This window comes from Mandrillus leucophaeus, unplaced genomic scaffold (assembly GCF_000951045.1).
Source record: "Mandrillus leucophaeus isolate KB7577 unplaced genomic scaffold, Mleu.le_1.0 Scaffold399, whole genome shotgun sequence".
Lineage (NCBI taxonomy): Eukaryota > Metazoa > Chordata > Mammalia > Primates > Cercopithecidae > Mandrillus > Mandrillus leucophaeus.
In genome coordinates this window covers 1,175,309-1,199,069 of record NW_012104242.1, presented here as the reverse complement: position 1 = coordinate 1,199,069, position 23,761 = coordinate 1,175,309, and the positions used below count along the sequence as shown (strand labels likewise).

General features: G+C 45.2%; 1 protein-coding gene across 3 annotated transcripts in view; it reads right to left on the bottom strand.

The window, feature by feature from the left end:
- Positions 1 to 4,623: 4,623 nt before the first annotated feature.
- Positions 4,624 to 23,761, bottom strand: part of WDR37 (WD repeat domain 37) — an 86,399-nt gene continuing 67,261 nt past the window's right edge. For all 3 annotated transcript variants that reach the window (XM_011991561.1, XM_011991559.1, XM_011991560.1), the window contains exons 12-14: positions 12,150 to 12,284; positions 11,501 to 11,615; positions 4,624 to 7,576 (exon numbers count right to left, since the gene is read on the bottom strand). In XM_011991561.1, the coding sequence (XP_011846951.1) occupies positions 7,445 to 7,576; positions 11,501 to 11,615; positions 12,150 to 12,284 (382 nt within the window). In that variant the 3' untranslated portion in view covers positions 4,624 to 7,444. The remainder of the gene's footprint in view (positions 7,577 to 11,500; positions 11,616 to 12,149; positions 12,285 to 23,761) is intronic.

Below are 23,761 nucleotides of genomic sequence, written 5' to 3'. Positions count from 1 at the left end.
TGCTCTTCCGGAAACGACAGTTCTCTGTATCTGCCTGTTTCTCCAGTTTTGGGGTCAGCAGTTTGCCCTGTGACCACAACTCTCTGATGTGATCTAAGACAAATCACTGTTTTCTGTTTTTTGCCTTTTTATGGTGAGGGAGAGAGAAATGACTTCCCAGCTCTTTTACATGTTGGAATGGAAACCAGAGGTCTCCAGAACGGTCACATTGGGAAAGGTATGGCAGGCTCTCAGAGTTAAAAATCAGCATTTACAGGAATTCGCCCAGGAGAATGAAAACATGTCAGCACAGAGACTTGTACACAAGTGTTCATACCAGCTTTATTTGAAATAGCCAAAAACTGGAAACAATCTGAATGTTCATCGGCAGGTAAACAGATGAATTTGGTTTATCCACACAACAAAATCCTACTCGCAATGAGAAGAAATAGATTGGAATATGCAATAAAATTAATCTTTCAAAATAATTTTTCTGAGTGAAAGAAATAAAAAAATACATACTGTATAACTGCATTTATACAAAATTATAGAAAATGCAAATTAATCTCTAGTGACAGAAGGTAGACCAGTGTTTTCCCAAGGGTGGAGTGGGGGTGAGGAGGGGCAGTGCAGGGAACACGGAAGGGCCTGGGTGACTTTCTTGGGGGATTGTGCATGATTTCGATTGTGGGGATGATTTCGTGGTAAATGCCTGTCAAAGGAAATCACGTTTTATACCTTAAATATGACTGGCGTGTTGTCTGTTACACCAGAATACCAGAATAAAGCTGTTTCAAAAGACAGGAAAACTAAAATTAGCTCCTTCTGACAGGGAGTGGTTAGAGAACATATACAATTAATTTTATTACTGAAAAAGAAAGAAAATAAAGTTTATCAGTAGAACATTTTTATATTAGGGAGCTAGAAAACTCCATAATACTTCAGGAGCTAGAAAACTTTTACAATGCATATACAGTTTAGAAAATGATTATATGCTTAGCCAATATTCTAGAACTTATCCACCTATGCAATGAAATGCTGTTTCCCCAAAACACAGACTGAGAATAAAAATTTTTATTCCAATATGTGGCCATTGCTCAATAACCATTTTTGGACTGTCTCCTGGATTTGAAATGATTTTCAGTCCCAGTTTATGAGCAACATTAGAAAACTACTTTTATTGTTTTATGATCACACCTGGCAAATGAAATCCTTATTACATTTCCTACTTTAAAGCTGGGATTTCTAAAATGTATTTGAAAGCAGCCCAGTTCTGACACAGTGTAACACACTGCCTTTCAACAACTTCCTCAGTGACCATTTTCTCAAGAACATTATCTTGGAGCAAAATTGGCTTTGTGTTTCCTCCTATGAAATGTGCACACTGCCTGAAAATCAGTTTAGAATAAAACTACATGTTTGTAAATGGAAAAAGTACTAATATGTGAAGTGAATAAAATATGGCTCTTCAATGATAAGTTTAAAACTGATGCTACCAAAAAATATTGGTATAAATCCCCCATCTTATCAGCACTCACTTTATCCATCTTTGGAATAACACACACTTTCTCTTTAGAATTTCTTATATTACTCTTTGAATTATATAATATTAGGTACACTGAAGTATAAAAAATTCCTTCTAATTGTAAAGTATTATAAAGTATGAATACCCAGATTGCTTGAGCCCAGGAGTTCAAGACCAGCCTGAGCAACATGGCAAAACCCTGTCTCTACAAAAACATACAAAAATTACCCAGGTGTGGTGGCATGCATCTGTAGTTCCAGCTACTAAGGAGGCTGATGTGGGAGGATCGAATGAACCCAGGAAGTCAAGGCTGCAGTGAGCCGTCATTGAGCTGGTGCACTCCAGCCTGGTGACACAGTGAGACAGTGTCTCAAAAAAAAAAAAAAAAAAAAAAAAGACATGTTCCCACCATCCAAATTAAGAACCAAACACTGCCAATTCTGAGCTCTTCCCAGTCCCACCCTCTGCCCCCAAAATATGTGACCATGGATTAGATAGATGGACAGGCAGATGTGGTTTGGTTTTGTTTTTGTACTTTATGAAAATGGTTTCATATGTCTGTGGTCTTCAGTGCCTATGATTTCATTCCAAATTATGTTCCTAAGATCAAGGATTGCATGTAGCGTGGTGGTCTCCAATTTTACCGCTCTGTGCTACCTCAGTGTAGATTTGCCAGTTTACCCGTGTATACGTTTGGGTTGTTTTTAGTTTGGTGCTATCACCCTGCACAGTCCCCCAGCACATGTGCAAGTTCTTTAGAACAGTGGTTCTCAAACTGGACAGTAGAATCCCACATGAGAGCATGTTTATTATAAAAGGCAGGTCACCCTTCCACAGAGATTCTGAGTCAGTAGCTTCTGGAGACCCAGAAGTCTCCATTTTAACAAACACTCAAGATGATTCTAATGCAAATGCTCTAGACATTACAGTGTAATCAACTGTGTTCTAAACACACACCTAGTGTGCTGGGCACAGAGGTATGCACACAGCCAGATTTGCTGTGTTTCCAAAGTTGCTATACTACTTTAGGCCCCAACCAACAGGGTGCAAAGTTTCAGTAGTCTCTATGTGCTCCACAGATTTTCCCTCCAATCTAATGACTGTCAAATGGCATTTGATTTTGGCCTTAATTTTCATGTTCTCAATTTCTATATTTTGCTATTGGCTACTCATATTTTCTCTTTTGTGACATACTTATTCAGGTCTGCTGTTCAATTTCCAATTCTCCTATAGACATATAAAATCTTATTTTGTTCACTATCCTGGATAGTAGTCCTTTGTGAATTATATGTTGCAACTACCACTTGTGGTTTATCATTTCACCTTAAAGGTGTCTTATATGAACAGAATCTTTTAATTTTAATGTAGTCAAATTCATCCATCTTTTCTAGTATGCTTAATGCATTTTTAAAGAACTTTAATAAATCTAAAATTATTTTAAAAATTAATCTTGATTTCTCCTTTAAAATTTAACAGTTAATGCTGGAATTGATTTTTGTTTGGTGTGAGGTAGGCACACCTGAAGTGTGCCAAGCTCACCTTGTTTTTGCATATGGCGCTCTGCTCACTGGGAACTCTCCCTGCCACTTCCTGATGCCTTGACCAACCTCAGAGAAGCCTCCTTGACCAGATACCCAAAGCAGCTCCTCACCATTCTCCACTCGGCCCACAAATCAAGAGGCCTCAGGAAACTCTCGCTTGGTTTCCACTTTGCATCTCCAAAGACCTGCTTAATTCATTTTCATTTTAACCAAAAGCTGCTTAATAAAAGATATTCTACTAAAATTAATTTTACATTACACAAGGCTTTTGGCCAGGTGTGGTGGCTCAAGCCAGTAATCCTAGCACTTTGAGAGGCAAAGGTGAGCAATTGCTTGAGCTTAGAAGTTCGAGACCAGCCTAGACAACACAGTGAGACACCATCTCAAAAAAAAATTTTTTTAATAAAATAAAGTCACACAAGACTTTTAGCTAATTTCATTTTCAGCTTCTTCCCACTATAAGATGAACTGTGTATGTTACATATAATAAATTCAGGTGTTCCCAAATTTTAGCATAATTTTTTAAAATTCTAAGTTATTAGGGAAAAACAGTAAACCTATGGATAGTAAGGGAGACCAGTGCCCTGGCGTTTTGGTGAAATCACAGCAATGTGTAAGCGTTTCTATCAGGATTCTTGATATTAATAGAGCATGAACTTTTAAATTCACTGAAGATGTAACATTATGAAATTTAGACAATAATCACAGGCTATTTAAGGAGGAAAGTAGGAAAGTTAAGTAACCAGTGGAGAAATGGTCTGCCTTTCTGGGTGTGAAGATACTCCCAGCACTAATGCAGCTTAGGCAGTGGCCTTGCCAGTGTGAAGGAGCCACTATCTGCTCAAGCAAGAATCCTCCCAGACTCTCCACCTGCTGAGACCACAGCAGTCTCAGCCACAGCCACAGCCTCAGCCACGGCCTCAGCCTCAGCCACGGCCACCACCACAGCCACAGCCCTGGTCTCAGCCTCGGCCAAAGCCTCAGCCAAGGCCTCCGCCTCTGCCTCAGCCCCAGCCCCAGGTGCCCAGCCTAGGCCTCAGCCTCAGCCACAGCCACAGCACCAGCGCTGGTCTCAGCCTCGGCCTCAGCTTCAGGCATGGCCTCAGCCACAGTCTCAGCCTCCACGCGTGGGTCGGACATGGCCATGCACCAGGAGCCTCCAGGAGCCACGCCCAATCTGGTTTGCATTCTCCCACAGAAAATGGCACCCACCACTTTCTGTAAGGTTTTTTTTGTTTTTTTGTTTTGTTTTGTTTTTTAACTTTCAAAAAAGCTTACTGCAATGAGAACAGTATGAGCATTTTATTGTACTGAGGAACTTTACCAAAAATTGTGTCAAACTGTTAACCCTTTTGGAAGTTTTCAGGGTCCTGATGAGGGATGAAGCAGCATAATTATATATTGTTGAATGTTAACATAAGAGATAGATAGAAAACACAACTGATTTTTTAAGCCTGAAAATTTTTCGAGTGACCAGTATTATATTTGTTCAATTTCTAGGTCATCGTGATATTTATATAGTCATTCACAATGTTTCACCAAAACAAAACATGAAAAACTGTAAAAATAATAAAAGACTCCCAATAACACAAAGCTTTTGTAATAATAATTATGGAACATGGACATTTTAATGAATTTCATATTGCAATGAAGACACTCAACACTTAGAGACAATTATATCAATACAATAAAAACTGATTCCACAGAACACTTATAAATGCATACATTTTCCTCCAAAGAAACATGTTTTTCACAGATTTAAGTAACAAATGATTTATAGAGGATTCTTTAGATTCCAAAATATGTACAGAGTTTTTGTCTCTACCGAAACTGATGAGCAGTGGTTGAAAAAGAGTTGTTTTGCCCAACAGCATGGCTGTTAAGAAATTCTGTATTGATACACACTTTTCAGTAACCACACATTTTCTGTCTATCATTAAATGAAATTCTGGACACATCAGCATACAGGACAAAACTGTTCCCACTTCCAAACACTGTTTCACACGAGATCACATGTGGTTGACAGTATGACTTAATTTAGCCACACACACATGCACACGCACATACACGCACCATCCCCAATCTTGTCTGTGACTCCTGATTAACACGCTGCAGCAGCAGTGGATGAGCTCACATTAGAAGATGACACAGCAGCGAACAGCAAGGCGCCCCCGCTCCTGAGAGCTGTGCCTGAGCACCGCAGGGCTGCGCCCCGAAGGACGTGCAGGAATCCAGTTTCTGAGGTCCCTCCAGTTCGCTGGAGAAGGTGAGCAGCTGTGGCAGTGAAGGGCACCAGTGTGCCTGGAACTCAATGACCACTAGGAATATTGATTTTTAAAAGCCTCAAAAATGTTTAATCTGGCAGAGATCTGGATTTGGCTATTTGCAGCCATTTTTCAATGTTCCTAACCATCATCCTAAAACACCCAGACTTTCAAATTAAACCCCGAGGAACCCAAGCAGGCGGCCTGTGCAGTGGCCCCAGAAGCTGCCCTGGGCTCAGACCTTTGCATGTGCAGTGCGGGAGGCTCAGGGAATTGGACCTCCGGCCAAGAGAAAAGCGAGGCCCCAGCAACATCTGGACACAGCACAGCCCTGCATCAGGCAAGTTCGCTCAGGACAGCAGGAGCTGAAACCTGAGAGTCTAATCAACCAGAGGGACCAGGTAGGCTCCGTTCTCAGAACAGTGCAGTCAGGAAACGATGTCGGACAAAAATACAACACATTTTTTATCTGTAAAATCAAATGACTGAAATATTTGCTGTTTGTCCCTCAGCCACGTCAGATCCATCTGAGGTCGTTATCAGTTATTCTTGGGCCCCAGGCTGTCAGTCATTTCAGAGTCATTCTAGATGACTTAGATTCAAAGTTCCTCGGGCCAGCTCCTGAAGACCCAAGTAGGGAGGTGCCTCTCAGCCCTGGCGAGCTGCACCAAAGGACGGGTCCAAAAGTCCCACGTCCTAATGCACCTGCATCTACCAGTCACCAGATGGGTTCCCTCCTACCTCACCATAAAACGGGGCAAAACACAAAGACCTGGGGGTGTCACATGACAGCTGCAAATATTACCTTCCTCTGTCTCTCCAAGTGGTGAGCCTCCAAGTGGACGTATTGAAAGGACTGAAAATACAAGAGGCAAGAAATGAGAGCCTCTTTATCAAAACCGTAACTCAGCAAGAAACATTAACATACAGATACCAGGTGAGCAGTAATTTCCAAGAAGGCAAGAACACCAGGCTACCTCAGCAGTAGCGGGACTGGCACTGAGAGGCATCCCCACCATGGGGGCTGGAAGTGTCTCGTCACCGGGGCCTGCTGGCTGCGGCCATCAGCTTGTGCGCCTAAGTGGAGAGCCTACACCTTCAGGACACGTCGGTGTGACTGTCTTTCCAGCCTTCTGAACTGAACTCAGTATTCCAGCTATAAACCAAAGTGCTCCAGCCAGGCAACAGTGAGACCCAAAGTTTCCCAAAGACCCGTCTCTGAGGTAGTGTTGTTGGCTCTCAAACACCACCACGGGAGTGAGCCCATTCGGAAGCACACAACCGAGGTGCGGAGAATTAACTGGGCTCTGTGTGCAGGCGGCAGGGCCTCTTATCAAGGTCAAGTCACATTCAATGGACAAGTCATTTGAAACATCTAAAGCCTGTTTATAACCATAGCTATAAATTAAAGTGCTTTACATTTTGCTTAATATTTGAAATCGGTGATTAGAATCCTATTTCAAAATTTGCTAGGATGAGAGCTCAGGAGATTGAAATGATTTTCTATAAAAAAGCAGAAAACTTTTCTTTCCTAAAGAAACTCCAAATGGTGCAAATCCAACATCCCATGTTTTTTAACTTCTCAACTCCAGGTTACCTTTGCAGAACTGTAACAGAAATCAGAGTGGAAGCTGACTGCACGACAGCACGTGCTGAACTTCACGCGAGGTAAACACAAACTCCCGGAGTGATCCTGCTGGTCACCAGCCAACACAGGCAGCCCCACAGTCTTCCCAGCACAGGCAGACACATACAGTTACTTCAGGGAACGCAGGACTGCCGACGCCGCAACGTAATACAGAGGTTCACATGTAATTCACACAAATGTAATGCCCTACTGTTCACCTGTCCAATGTCAACAACTCACAAGCATTTCATGTGCTACATGGGAGGTGAGCTTCGCCTCTACTGCCCAGAGGACCCAATACACACACATATACAAGACAAAAGAAAAAAATACGACCACACATTTCTCTGTACATTTCATGCAAGCTGGGCACTATGTGAAAAGAACATATACAAAGCACCCTTCCCAGGGTCAAACTCTCACAAAATGGCTGATTAATATGCAGAAAAGCCTGCACCCATCAAAGGTCTGTGCTGGCGAAGAGTGAAACTAAGGACTGCCGGTGTCCTTATTTTTCTTGTAGCAATGCAGGGATGTTGATGTTCCAACCAATGGCTTGCCGGTCAAACCCACAGGTGAACAGATTGCACACGGGGTGGTCTTCACTCCATGCCGAGCAGCACACCATTCTCCTGTGACCCTAGTGACGATCAAACAAACCAAAATCAGTGCATTATTCCCAAAAGTAAGATTTATAAGACCTCAGCGAAATGAATAACCACATCACTCAAAGTAAGAAAGTTACAAGAAAATAACATGGTGCCCAGGATTAGTACCAAGGACTGCGGAGCACGGACCGCCAAGCATGGACCATGGATCATGGACCACCGAGCATGGACCATGGATCACGGACCGCCAAGCACCAACCACTGCCGAACACAGACCACCGAGCACCCCATGGATCATAGAGCACGGACCACCGAGCACTGACCGCCGAGCACGGATCGCCGAGCCCGGCAGAGCCGCCAGGACGTGCAGCCAGGCCAGGACGAGTGAGGCCAAGATGCCGGTGAGCACAAGGGTTGGTGGAACCTGCCCCAAAACCACTGTATGACTCCTTCTTTAAGAAAATACGAGTAACATTACAGTCAGACAAAAAAAACTAATGATCAATGTGAAAATTTTGAATAAATGAGGCTAGGAGATATTTAGGGGTAAATTAAATGATATTCACTCAAATACTTCAAATAGGATTTTAACAAATAACTGGCTTCGGTAATAAAGGAACTGGAAAAATACATTTGGTGTCATATAAAACAAGGATAAATAAATGGCCTTTTAGGTAGATTCCTGCCATCTTCAGCAATTCCAGTTAAATATCAGCATGTTGGAAAAGTTACTGCAAAATATGTGACAGAGCAATAGCATATCGGTGTGTATGTAGGTAGCAGATGCAGGCTCTTAGCCAACACTTAGAATGTCTGTAAGCAGTGCCTTAGGACCCATCTGCATTTTCTAAATTACACAACAGCTCTGATACGTTGCTATTACAGCATAAGGTACAAGAGTGAGTCAGTATTAAGTAAAGCTGACAGATTAAGAAACACCCAAAGAATGGCATAAAATTTTCCTGCAAAATATTCACGTATAAATATGCTATTTATACATCTGGAGAGAGAACCACAATAGCTATTTATACATCTGGAGAGAGAATCACAAAAGGCCAGAAAAATAAAATAATTGTAAGAAAGACCACATAACAAAGGCTTACAAAAGGCACAAAAAAGGAAGCAGCAATGCATCCATTAACTGACAGTAAAACCAAGGCTGTGGGCAAGAGCTCTTCACAGTGAAACTCAAGGCATTTGCTGCAGAAGTGCCAAAGACAAAGAGCTTCCAGAAGAAAGCCAGCCAGGCTTTCACCCCGGCAGAGCTCCCATGGGATTTCCATCTCTCGTGCGCCCACAGCATTGCCACCCAGGAAGCAGATGCACCCCGAAGATGTCCCATGCCATCGTGGCAGCCCCAGTGCACATGATGTGCTGCTCCAGGACACTCAGCACGGGGCCCAGTGGGCCTCCACTTCGCGGGGACCCTTGAGCCCCGTGGGCCTCCACTTCGCGGGGACCCTCACACCCCATGAGCCCTCACTTCATAGGGATCCTCGTGCCCCGTGAGTCTCCACATCACAGAGACCCTCACGCAGTGACCCTCGCGCCCCATGAGCCTGCTCTTCACAGGAACCCTGACCGTGGACCTCCTGACTCTCCACTAAGCTCGCTTTCCCAAAACTCACGCTGGGAAGTGACACCTACTCCAGCACTACAGGGAAATATTTTCAATCAGTTCCTTTCACTCCACTACTTAAAGGCTCAAATAAGTGTTTTGTTTTCTCTCTTCCAAGCCGGTCAGCTGAAGAAGTAAGAACAAGTCGGTGATTTCCAGCAGGGTTCTGCGACACTGAAAATCACATTTATTTATCTGAAGAGGTGTTACAAGTTCTAAATAAAGTTAAATCACATTCATTAATCTTAAAAATAAATCTATTTCACAAGTTAATGGGTACAGCACACCAACATGGCACATGTATACATATGTAACAAACCTGCACGTTGTGCATATGTACCCTAGAACTTAAAGTATAATTAAAAAATAAAAAATAAGTTGAATGTTCACAGATAACTGAAAACAAAACTGTCTACACAGAATTAGGGCCACAAAGAACCATTCAGAATTCCATTTCTCTGAGGGAAAATACTCTCAAAGTAATAAAGTCATAATTCATAGTCATAAACAAATAGTTCTTATGAATTTGTGCTTCAAAATGCAAACTTCACATGCTGCACAGAAATTTTACAATTCACACAGGCATGTTGAAAAGACAACATTCTACTATGTTTAAGATGCAGCTGAGAGGACACATAAGTGATACTCAGCTGTTAACAAAACATGAAAAGATTCCCCAGGACGAGCAATTTATGGCTGTGTTAAGAGTTGTGAAGCATATTTTAGTCACTCTAATTTCATGAAATTTTTCTACTCCACTATTTTGATGTGTATCAAGGAGTGAAAACATCAATAATTAACTTCAAACAGTGCACTCTAACGTGGTGAAGGGGACTGAAGAGACACCCGGTCTCAGTGAAGGTCATTTCCAGAAAGTCTGTGCCACTTGAAGAAAAGGTGTTGCTGCGCTGAGAGAGCCCCCACTTTCGCACGTGCCTCCCGGATCACCCAGCCTGCCTGCAGTTTCTGAGGCTCACACCCCGCAGAGCAGCTGCAGCCCATGGGCCACGAGCTGGTCTCCAGACTGAGCCACAGAGGCACTGAGGGGGCCACCAGAGCGGCCTGCAGGCGTGTGCGGCCCTGTGCAGCCACAGGAGGCCTCGGGGAACAAATCCATTTGCTCACACAGGTATCCAGACGGTACTCCAACAAGATCAAAAGACAGGAAAGAGGGATCCTCTGTGAGGGGTCCCATTACGCACAAGGCTGGGGAGGCGCTGCCTTGACCACGGGGAGTTTCTGTGCATCGCAGCTGCCCCTGTGACCTCCCAGGGGAAAGCCAACAGCAAATGCCGCCCACACTACAGCAAAGCCCGACTGCAGAGCTCATCAGAGTCGCAAGGGAATTTGAACACTGGCCCCCAGGCCCCCTGGGCCTCTACATCTGTGCGGGTGCCGCGGAGTCTCGATTCTCTTTGCACCTTCCAGGCAACCAGGACAGGTGGGCTGAACAGCACATAGCAAGAGACTCCCTCTGCTGTCTTCCAAAGTTAGCAAGGAGCAACCCTTCACTAACAAGAAACTAAAATTTAAATAGATTTTTTCCTGTCGCAACAGCCTGCCATAGAAACGTGTTTTTCTGGCTGGAGGTAGAAGAGATCCCACCTTAAAGACCCCCCAGTCTACAACCAACCTGGCTTCTGCCTGGCCACAACGCCCACTCAACACTTCCAGTCCGTACAGATACAACTGCAGACATCTAAGACTGCTTCCCTACAGAGCTGCCACCACTAACACGTGCACCAAAGGGCTCGTTCCGCATGGCTGTGAAACAGAGGAAATGCATGTTTTGTTTATTTTTAAACTTAAAAACTGATCATGCTATTAAGAACACTGGGCTGGGTGCAGTGGCTCATGCCTATAATCCTAGCACTTTGGGAAGCTGAGGCAGGCAGATCACCTGAGGTCAGGAGTTTGAGACCAGCCTGACCAACTTGGAGAAACCCCATCTCTACCAGAAGTACAAAATTAGCCAGGTATGGTGGCACATGCCTGTAATCTCAGCTACTGGGGAAGCTGAGGCATAAGAATTGCTTGAACCCGCGAGACAGAGGTTGCGGTGAGATTACGCCACTGCACTCCAGCCTGGGCAACAAGAGCAAAACTCCATCTCAAAAAAAAAAAAAAAAAAAAAAAAAAGAACACTGAGGTAGGTGTGGGATAACTCGGGTGTACAACTCTACTTCTTCAACTTTAAATTTTATGAACTCTAAATACAGCTCAAGTATTTCCAACGAAAACTTAGCATGCAAAGACTTAGTAACAAATAAGAACGTAAAATATCTCTACCCGTCCTCCTCCACCATGCCCTGCATATGCACACCGACCGTGCTGTTACCTGTCGGCTGCTCCGGGGAAGCCGTGCCAGGCGCACTCCTGACATATCAAACAGTCTCACTTGTCGGTTGTCATGGGGGAGGGCTATGATTTTTTGGCCGACACATACATTGATCCTGCAAAGAGGTAAAAGTGGGTTGTGTATAAAACAGTGACACTGTAAGTTTTTGAATTTACAGATAATGAGGCAGGAGGTTCCATATTATTCACATTTCAAGGCTAACTACATTAACACACTGTGTGTGCCACCTGCTTACAGTATTCAAAAGAGACCAAGTTACTCACACGTAGCTACAAGATCACACAGACCCCATGCACACACACACAATACACACACACACACACTGCTCAATGGTAGAACCAGACACACCCAGACACAAGACCAACCCTCACAAGAAGTCAAGAGAAGCCCTGCACGTCTGCCACAAATGGGTCATTCTCATTCTTACAAATCTCACCGATCCTACCTGGTTTTAGGCTCAGTTTAGTTTAAGTTTTCATGGAATACTGAAACTGCATTAGAGGACAAAGGAACCTAACCATTGTTCCCAGGGTTCTATCAATTAAACCTCCACGAATAAAACATGAAATCACAATCAACCCTTTCCCACCAGACTACGCCACTTACTTAACCAACAGTTTGACGTTACCTGTTAATGGCAGAGTCCGTGCGAATAGTTGCAATGGGGGATCTCATATTTTTCAAGTCCCAGACTTTCACCGTGCGGTCATCGCTGCCTGAAACCACGTTGTCTCCCACGGTGAACACGGCAGAGGTCACAGTGCTATAAGCAGAGGGCACAGGGTCAGACACAACAGCAGGTGCAGGACGCGACACCACACCCCACACACAACCCTGACCAAGTGGGTGGGAAGGAGGTCGGAGAAGCGCAAACTCACAGCTGTCTCATCTGCAAACTGCTCCCGCCTCCCAAAGCCTCTCCACCAGTGCAAGAAAAGGACACCTGATTTCTTCCCAGTGGATTAGAAACACACAGTCCATTCTACTCTACTCCACATCTCCAGGCAACGGAACAAACAGAACATGCCCAAATGTCTACACATCCGGGTCTATGGCAGAGAATTTAAAAAAATCCATTCCAACAACACTCTCAATCAATGTAATCATAACACAGGAGTTAGAGAAAAACATTCTGACAACTCAACAATTCAAACACAGACAAAGAACTTGGAACAACATTTTCCCAAAGAAGATATACCAACAGCCAAGAAGCCCCACACACCAGCATTCACAGTAGCATTACTGACAACGGCCAAAGAGATGCAAACAACCCACATATCCATCAGCAGATGGATTTAATGTGGCGTGTACACACAATGGAATATTATTCAGTCGTAAAAAAGAAACTCTAACACAAGCTATGACATGAATGAACTTTCAAGAATCCCCCTCATCTAAGATCCCTGGACTAGGCAAATTCATAGACACCGGAAGTAGAACAGAGGTTCTCGGGGTCTGGGGGACAGGCAAGAATAGTTTCACAGGCACATCTAAGATCCCTGGACTAGGCAAATTCATAGACACAGGAAGTAGAACACAGGTTCTAGGGGTCTGGAGGACAGGCAAGAATAGTTTCACGAGTGCAGAGTTTCCATTTGAGATAATGAAAAAGCACGGGAAATAGTGCTGGTGGTTGTACAACAATGTGAATTGATTTAATGCCACTGAAATACACACATAAAAACAGTTAAAATGGTAAGTTTTATATTATGTATATATTTAAACACAATTTTTATCTTAAAAAGTTTGAGGAGAAAAATTCAACATCACAACCACTCTTGGAACCTGCTTATATAAATCCAAAATAATAATAGTTTTCTTTTTAATTCAAATGTGTTGAAATATGTGGCCCTCAGGGAGAGGGGCTCAAGGAACCAAAGAGGCCCTGAAACGGCTAAGATAGGAGACACACCCTAAAGATGAAAAGTACCATAAAAACAAGAAGAGATGGGGAAGAAAGGTTTCATCAGTTTGTGTTAAACTCTTTCATCAACTTTGCTCTTGAAATGTAAAAAACAGTGTATGATATGGTGCTAAGTATATTAAATACCCTTACTAGTGGTGAAATTGGATTAAACATATAAACAAAGTACGTTATCACTTGAATTGCACTGAGAATCACTGAAGAAACCCAGGCAAAATCTGCAGAGGAAACCATGTCCTCACTGGCTGAGGCTGTGCTGGCGGTGGCTGAGGTGACTATCTTAACCAGCAATCAAAGGAAAGTCTCTGGCACTCGCCAAAAGGTATTTAGGACTCAAATAATAAAACGACATTTGAAGAAGAAAATTCAATCACCTCTTTGCTCACTGGCAAAGTTCTGTAAAAAGAGTGTGATAAAAACCTTACTTTCCCTGTGAGCTCAGGGCACACCATCCAGGCAGGATCCACAGCTATCTTCAGCAGTGGCCAGGGGGTCTGCATGTCCTGCCTGGCTCAGGGCTGGGGTGGGTCTGCGTGCTCGCCAGTCCCCCATGACTGGCCTACCCAGGAAGACATGGTCTGACTCCAGGGCACAGTGGGCAGATCCTGAGATGCAGGGGCAGTGCCCTCTCGGAGAGACACAGGCTTGACCCCTACACTGTCTCCCAGGGCACAAAAAACTGGGGTCACTCACTCTGTACAGAGGCTCAAAACCCACCTCACCCCTCACTAAAGCGGCTGAGATACCTACACAGATGATAAGCATGTGAATTTCCACCTATCCATGAAGGAAGTGTCCTCTTGTCATCACAAATCACTAATTTACATGGACCAAAAGCTTGGTTTCCACATCTACCCTCACCAAGGTCCAGTCCATAAAAATTGCTGGGAACTCTGGAGTCCAATTAAATGCCAGTTGTCCCAGCCACTGAAGCTGTACCGTGACATGGGATTTCATGCTCTATGCGGCCCTGGATGAGAGGAGCACCATCCAGTCAACAAGCCCATTTATGAAAATCCTCCTCATTTAAGTGGACACAAGCTGAGTTCTAATTAAGTCTAAGTTCCACTGCATTAAGACAAGGTTTTTAAAAATATAACATCAAAGTACAGCAAAGCTACTAAGAATCAAGGAGTGTCAACACCACCTGGCAACACGCTCTGACACTGAGGCCCCGGAACACAGTCGGGATAATGTGGCAGCGACCGTTTTCACGTCTGCCTTCTCAAAGGCCTGGTCGTGGTGCCCACAGCTGCTGTGTGGATTTGCTGACACTTATTCCCCCGCTCGGGGCCCTTCCCTGTGGTGCGGCATCCTGGCCTGTGGATGTAGCAGCCGCCCTGCCCAGGTTCATGAGAAACTAGAGCAGGCCCCTCCCCAGGGGTGACAACCAACATCGTCTCCTGGGGGGAAACTGCCCGACTGGAAACTGCGGCATCACACGGGGCAGGACACGAACAAACGCCCAGCCAGGTAACAAGGGCAGCACGGGTAATGAGGGCAGCACGGGTAACTACAGCAGCATGAGCAGAGAAGAGAAACTCTGCAAAATCAACCCAGTAACGCCTCCAGATTCTTCATCTAAAAAAATAAAGAACAACGTGAGGGCTTGACTATGAATCAGACACTGCCATGCTTCAGTGAGAAGGTTACAATGAGGCTTAGAGGACTCCGACTGCTGGGGGAGCCTGGAAGAGCCAGAGGAGAGCTGCCCCCGACTTCTCTCTGAACTGGAGTCTTCAGGAGGTTTGGCCAAGTTAAATTTCAGTGAACATTCTGCTAAATTAATAGGAAAAAAGGCTCAACAAAAGATCGCCTAACCCCATGTTAATGAAATGCTGAAAGACATTAGGTTTTTAATAAATCACAATCCTGACAAGTATTGTCGGACATCAAAAGAAAAAAGAACTGGCAAAGAGGCAGCAGTTTCCAAGGCACCCTCAGCCCACAGGTCCCACGGGGAGGCTGGCGCGCACGGCCGTGCACTGGAAATGGTTCCGACGCTGCCAAACTCCGGCAAACTCATTTATCTTGTCGTGTGGGGCAGCCGAGCGTGCTCCTCCAGCTGACAGTGCGGCACCTCCTCGCCGCACACCACTGCCTGGTCTGGAACATTCCGCTCCCTCCGCGGGTCTCCATCAGCGGAAACGCCGCGAAGCTGGCATCCTCATTAGGACCAACAGCTGTCTCGCAGTCACACAGAGACACAGAACCGCTTCTGCATAACAATCTGCCGAAATTTCACGGCTAAGGAAAGGAAGACACGATGTGGAAAACACTGGGCCACAAAGCGCCGATGGGAGTGCTTTTCCGGCACGACATCAAACACCGACGATCGTTTCCTTTCCTATTTTTAAAACGCAGCTTCCTCGAGGCAATGTGTTTACCTCTGAGGAGCACGCCTGTGTGTCCACAGAGAGCAAGGGTGCTCCAGGGGGAGGCCTGCGGACGGCAGTCCCTTCCTTGGAACCCAGGCTTCTCAGTCAAGGCACCGAGAATAGATCTTTGAAAATGAACAGCTGTGAAACAGGCACCACTGTGGCTTTATTATTTTGGCAGGTCAACTGTTCTATTACAGTGCTGATACAAAAGTACAACACCTGTGTCACCAACAACCCTGACCTTAAAACAGTGCTCTGAGTAAGTAACCAAAGGACGCCCCAACAAGCCAGCCCAGGACCCCCGGGTGCCCCCCGGAGAGGGGGCTTCACAGTGCAAGGGAAGATGTGGGGTAGTTGCGTTGTGTTCAGAGTCATCAGAGCCCTTCCTGCAATTTCTAAGCTATCTGCATGAAATCCAACTCCTAACACATTAATCAGGTCTTCCCTTCACAGCCAGGCAGCCCAAATGCACACTCGGGGTCTCCGAAGTTCCATCCCGGCCTTTCTCATCACCCACATCTTTCAGAATTCAAGAACTCACACAAGCATTCGTTTGACGAACTCGGAGGACTGACCAAGAAACGGAAAAGTCACATTCCAATAAGACACATTTCTAAATACTCCTTGATGGCTACCTCCTAAAAAAGTGGACCCTTAAAATAAAAAACTATCAAAGCAAAAATCAAGTATGTATCACACATGATTCTTTTTCAGAATTTCAAATTCAACTGTTCCCTGGAGAAGTCAGCTCTCCTAATGCATAGTTCTACCTCAGTAGTCTCATGGGGCCATGCTACTCTCCAAACCCCTCAGCAAAAATAATGAGAGATTTCCCAACTAAGTCACTGATAAGGGCTGCACCACAGAACTGTTCATGCAACAAATATTTAGTAAGCACTGGCTGCGTGCAGGCCCTGCTCCTCCTGAGACAGTGTGCAGCAGAGGAGGAGATAAAGTCACTCCAGTGACGCCTCCCTCCTCCCAGCGAAGGGGGCAAGTGACCGGCCACTTATAAGGTCAGCAGTGTTAGGCACACCATAGCACCCTAAGGGCTGGAAGTGCTGCCAACAGGCACCACAGCAAAGCTACAAGAAGCCTCTGCAATATCCGTGTTTACCACAGCCCACAGAGAAGAGCTTCTAAAGTGACTTCAGACTACGCTAAAGCCTCCCTAAGGTCTGATTAACTGAATTAATAAGAACCTTTCCACAGACTATTCAAACAAAACATTTAGTTCAGTATAACCTGACCACCTCACCCAGCCAAAAATAAGGTTCTACAGATCAGGTCCATGAACTATGGGGGCACAGTGAGAACACTCTTCTGCTAGCTGAAGAGCTTCACCTTGGCTATGACACAAAGAAAGAAGACCCATTACAGAAACACTGATCTGTGGCGCCTGGACTCAGTAACAGCACTCAGCTCTGTGATCTCTGGAATAAGCACACAGCACTCAGCTCTGTGTTCTCTTGCTCTCCTCTGTCTCGTGTACTGATCTGATCATCCTAGAATGTCAAGGCTACTAAGGACAGAGACTGTTTCTTACAACTACTGCATCTGCAGGAGCCTATACAGACATATTTTCCAAATAGATGCTCTTGACTTGTTGTGCAGCACGGCCTTCTGGTATACAGAAGAAATTCCTAACGCCCATGCACTCATGTTCTTTCTTCATAGGAATGGCCCTGAGTCTTTTATTCAGGGTTCATTTTCATCTCTACATATCAGTTTCAGAATGTTCAGGAGCAGTAAGTAAGAGAAATCGGTGGGATTGAATGAGAAACAGCATTAGAAACCAACACAAAAAGGGCAAAAAGCAACAACTGACTTCCAGAGAAGCCAAAACAAAACAAAACACAACAGAGACAAACAGTAACACCCAGCCCGTGAGGCCATCAGGGCAGGGAGGCAGCGTGGCAGTGCGTGCACACTCCTAAAGCACTGGTATGTTCCTCTCTTACACACACACACACACGAAATAGTCTTTTTTTACAAAGTGTTGGTTCTTGAGGGATCATTGGAGAAATCGCTTCTCTGGAACATCGTGCTCTCCAAAGACGGTGTTAAATGAAGTGTTTCTCTGCTCTGCTGCTGAGCACCAGAAACCCTGCAGCTCAGATGTGTGCAGGGACTTCAAGCAGAGCTAGCTGAGGGTGGCTGAGTGCACACAGCGTGCAGATGCTGATCAGAGGCTGCCAGGCGACCCTCACGTGCCACCCAGGCCCTGGCTCTGCAGTGGACATGCACACAGCATGGTCACCACCATCTTTTCCAAATGTAAGCTGATGCTTTAGGCAGTCACCCCTCCCCATTCTGCCCCCTCTGCATATCATGCTGGTTTCTGCTGACTTGTGGACTCAGACACCCGCCCCTGTCTCCGGAGTCTGTCCTGAAGTACCTCACAGTTAGGAAGTTTCTAGTATGTGTCAATAGCGTGATGGCTGTCTTACAGTTATCTCAAAGAAAAGTGACGGAATCTGACAAGGTCAAAACAAAGCTGTTAAGTAGAGCAATTCAAATGCAATTATTTCCTTAAGTTCTTATTTTATTAGTTTCTGAGTAGCCCTTCTTAAATGAGGAACTTTAAAAGGGTAAAACAGAGATACACTAAATCTCCTCTCACTTTTAAAAACAATATCCTAACTTGGAAACAATTCTAAAATGCATCAACAGGAAGCCAGGCATGCTGGGTCACACCTGTAATCCCAGAACTCTGGAGGCTGAGGCAGGAGGATCACTTGAGGCCAAGATTTCGAGAGCAGCCTAAGCAACATAGTGAGACTCCATCTCTACAAAAAACACAAACATTAGCAGGGAGTGGTGGCACAGCCCTGTAGTCCCTGCTACTCAGGAGGCTGAGGTGGGAGGATCACTTAAGCCCAGGAGGTCAAGATTGCAGTGAGCTGTGATCATGCCACTGCAGTCCAGCCTAGGCAAGAGGGTGAGGCCCTGTTTCAAAAAAATAAACCAATAAAAATTTTAAAACATGCATCAGCAAGGGACTGGCTCAGGAAGTTACTGTTACGTTCATACCACAGGACACTGAGAGGGAAGGACGGAACGGCAGCTCTGCAGGTGGTGGCACGGCCAGCGCTGCTCTGCTGGTAAGAGACAAGGATTCTCCTTTGCACAGAAAGAACCACTGGGCCTAGGTGTGCCCAGCTGCGCACTATTATCCGCTAACATCTCCTTGGCAGTTTCTGTCGTCACAAGACAAAACACTCACTAGCTAACATACAGGAAACACCCAAGACCACCCCTGAACACCACTGCTGCAGTGAGGTCCTGTTCCTGCCAACTGCTGCCCACTACGGTTCTCTGGAATCTGCACCATACTCAGACCAACCAGCAAAGCTCAGAAAAGCTATCACGGGCAACAGACGGAGTCCTCAGTGACCCTAGCCTCAGTTTTACAATAACCTTGGATATTAGCCAGTTATTACTAAGAGTTGTATTTATATAAATCTATACACTTCCTCAAAATAAAATCACATTTATTAATTTATGCAGCAACATGGATAGAACTGGGGGCCATTATCTTAAGTGAAACAATGCAAACACTGAAAGACAGAGTGTGTGTCCTCGCTGGCAAGTGGGAGCAAAACTACGTGCACAAAGGGACAGCGGAGGACTGACAGGGCAGAGACCCGGGGTGGGGTGGGTGACAGGAGGACTGACAGGGCGGAGACCCCGGGGTGGAGTGGGTGACGGGAGGACTGATGGACAGGGCAGAGATGACCCAGGGCAGAGGGGACGACAGGAAGACTGATGGACAGGGACGACAGGAAGACTGATGGACAGGGCAGAGACGACCCAGGGTGGGGTGGACACAGGACTGATGGACAGGGTGGAGATCTGGGGCAGGGTGGATGACGGGAGGTTGCCTGGTGCGTGCAATAAGCGTCACTCCAGTGAGGGGTACGCTAAACGCCCTGGCCTCACCTCAATGGAGTACATCAAGGTAGCAAAACTGCACTCACACCCCATGAATACATAACAACATTTTGTTAAAGTACTCTAATTTAATATAATCAAAAAAACAACCACCAAGCTTTCAGGCATATGGGTAGGAGATGTAACACTGACAGGAGACACAGGCCCAGCAGCCTGCAGGTTGTCCTCATCTCCATGTCACTTCCACCCCAGAGGCCCTTCCACAGGGCCCTGTTGTGGCAAAGTCACCACCTGGTAGATGACTGGCTCTCCACCTTCCTCACAGACAAGGACTCAAAACCCATCACCAAAAAGAAAGCAGATCTGAAAGTGGAAAGCAAACTGATTCACAGACCACATGCGGCCTTTCCAATGCTCACCTCCCAGGCGGCTGGCTGGCCGGACAGCACCCAGAGGCCCACACCCGAGTTGACGCCTGCATGTTGCCTGTGACCAAGCACAAAGGTCAGGTGCAATTAAAACTGCCCATCATCCAATTAAAAATGTCACTTTCCAAATATCTTTTCCCTTTAAAAGCATAAAGAAAACTGTTAACACCATGACACAAGGTGCGGAACTGTTTACCTTTCTGAGCACATGATCTAGAACTGAGTGTTTAGTACCAAATATCTCCCCCAGGTGTTTGGAAATAAAAGCCACAAAGATGTCATCACTTCAAAGTGATCATTATAATTTTCCAACTGATTTTTTAAAATTTTGTTTGGTTAGATGTGTGTTTTGTTTTCTTTAGAAGAAAGCACCAAAGGCCACATTTGGGGAATAAAGTTAAAATCATTTGTAAAGAATTAAAAAGGAAGAAAACAAAAAAAATTTGCATCCTCAAATATCACATCCATGTTGAGATGATCTCCTGTTTTTTTCTTTATCCGCATTGCCAATACTGCCAGCCCGGCACGAGGCAGAGCCACCCGCCACCCACGGAGGAGGTTTAATGGCCAGTGACGCCTCGCCTGTCAGCTCCTTTTTATAGCAACCAAAATAAAAAAGTAAAAAAAAAAAAGAAAGGGAAATGGGGAGGGGAGGAAAACTCTGCGGGGTTGGGGTGTGCTGAGGGGAGTCTGAGGACTGAGGCTGGGATCTAAACAGGCAAATGTCATGACAGCAAAAGCCTCTTGCAGGCACATCTATTCACCCACAGTCCGCACAGTGAGGGCCCACGCTGGAACGGCCTGCGTGTGGGTTCAGCCCCCAGATGTGTGCAAGGGAATGCTGCAGCCAGGAGAGGGCCAGGCTTATGGAATTACACTGCCAGGTGAAAAACACACAGAAAAGAACTTAGTTCAGGTAAAAAGCACTGACTTCCAGCTGCAGCTCCTGGTGGTTAGGACAAACACAGGCAATCTCAGAGCTTCTGCGGGTTCCGTTCGTTCCAGACCACGCTGTGAGGTAAAGATCGCAGTAAGGCAGATCACACGAGCTGTCTGGTTTTCCAGTGCATACAGAAGCCACAGCCACACCATCCTATATTCCGTTAAGTGAGCAAATGCATTACCTCTGAAAACACAATGTGTGTTTTATAAGTAAGATCAATTTTACCACTGAAAACACTAACAGTCATCTGAGCCTTTGGTGAGTCATCATCTTTTCGCTGGTGGGGGGTCCTGCCTCGATGCTGACGGCTGCTGACTGATCAGCGTGGTGGCTACTGAAGGCTGGGGCTATTTCTTAAAACGGACAGCAATGAAGTCTGCTACATCAACTGATTCTTCCTTCTACAAAAGATTTCTCTATCACATGTGATGCCGTTTAAAAGCATTTTACCAAGGCCAGGCACGGTGGCTCACGCCTGTAATCCCAGCACTTTGGGAGGCCAAGGCAGGTGGATCATTTGAGGTTAGGAGTTCAAGACCAGCCTGGCCAACAGGGTGAAACCCTGTCTATTAAAAATGTAAAAATTAGCCGGGCGTGGTGGCAGGTGCCTGTAATCCCAGCTACTCGGAAGGCTGAGGCAGGAGAATCATTTGAACCTGGGAGGCAGAGGTGGCAGTGAGCCAAGATAGCACCACTGCACTACAACCTAGACAACAGAGCAAGACTCCTGTAAAAAAAAAAAAAAAAAAAAAAAAAAAAGGCATTTTACCCACAATTGAACTTCAAAACTGGAGTGCGTCCTCTGAAACCCTAACCCTACTGCTGCTTTACCACTGAAGATTATGGAATATTCAAAATCCTTTGCTGTCATTTAAACAGTGTTCATAGCATCTTCACCAAGAGTACATTCCCACTCAAGAAACCACTTTCTTTACTCATCCATAAGAAGCAGTTCCTTGTCCATTCAAGTTTATCATGAGATTGTAGCAATTCAGTTCCATCTTCAGGATCCACTTCTAATCCTAGTTATCTTCCTGTTTCCACCACACCTGCAGTGACTTTCTCCATTGAAGACTTGTACCCCTCAACGTCTCTCAAATTCCTGTGACATTCTGACCTTCTCCCATGAATCACAAGTGTTCTGAATGGCATCTAGAATGATAAATCCTTTCCAGAAGGTGCTCAATTGACGTTGCCCAGGTCCATCAGAGGAATCACTATCTATGGCAGCTATAGCCTTACGAATGTATTTTTTAAATAATAAGACTCGAAAGTCAAAATGACTCCCTGAACCATGGGCTGCAGAATGGGGGTTGTGTTACCAGGCATGACAACATCCATCCCCTTGTACATCTCCAACAGAGTCCTTAGGTGCACTGTCAATAAGCAGTACAATTTTGGGAAAAAAACCACTTTTTTCCTGAGCAGTAGGTCTCAACAGTAGGCTTAAAATATTCAGTAAATCATGGTGTAAACAGATGTGCTCTCACCCAACCTTTGGTGATCCATTTATAGAGCACAGGCAGAGGAGGTTTCACATAATTCCTAAGGGCCCTAGGATTTTCAGAATGGTAAATGAGCACTGGCTTCAACTGCAAGTCACCAACTGTACTAGCCCCTCACAAGAGAATCAGTCTGTCCTTTGAAGCCAGGCAATGACTTCTCTAGCTAGGAAAGTTCTAGATAGCATCTTTTTTAACAGAAGGCTGTTTTGTCTACACTGAGAATTTGTTATTAAACACAGCCACCTTCATCGATGATCTCAGCTGGATCTTCTGGAGAACTTGCTGCAGCTTCTCCATCAGCACTTGCTGCTGCTTCACCTTGCACTCTCATGTTATGGAGACGGCTTCTTTCCTTAAACCTCATGAACCAACTTCTGCTAGCTTCCAGCTTTTCTTCCGCAGTTCCCTCACCTCTCTCAGCCCTCACAGAATTGAAGAGAGTCAGGGCCCTACTGTGGATTAGGATTTGGCTAAAAGGAAAGTTGTGGCTGGTTTAACCAATCCAGACCACTCAAACTTCCTTCATATCAGCATTAGGGTTGTGTTCTTATCACTTGGAGTAGCAGTTTTACTTTCCTTCCAGAACTTTTCCTTTGCATTCAGAACCTGGCTGTCCAGTTCAGGATGCTCACCTTTCATAGCCTCTCTGCCTTCGCCACGTCTTCCTCACTAAGCTTTGTTCATTTCCAGCTTTCAAGTGAGGGACACGAAACTCTTCATTTGAACACTGAAAGGCTGCTGTAGGGATGTTAGTTGGCCTAATTTCAATAGTGTTCTGTCTCAGGGAGTCAGAGGCCTTAGGAGAAGGTGACAGACGAGGGAATGGTCAGTTAATAGGGCAGCTGGAACACACACGATTTATCGACTAAGTTCACTGTCTTCTACGGGCAAGGTTCCCAGGACCTCAAAACCAATAATAACAGTTACAGCAAAAGTCACTCACCACCCTCACATAATCACAATGAAAAAGTAAGAAATATTGTGAGAATGACCAAAATGTGACAGAGAGACAGGAAGTGAGCATATGCCGTTGGAAAACTGGCATCAACAAACCTGCTCAGCCAGGGCTGGGCTCCACAGACCTTCATTTGTAAAAAAACACCAATCTACGGAGTGCAATCAAACAAGGGATAAGAAATAGCCACAAAAAAAAAAAAAGGGGGGG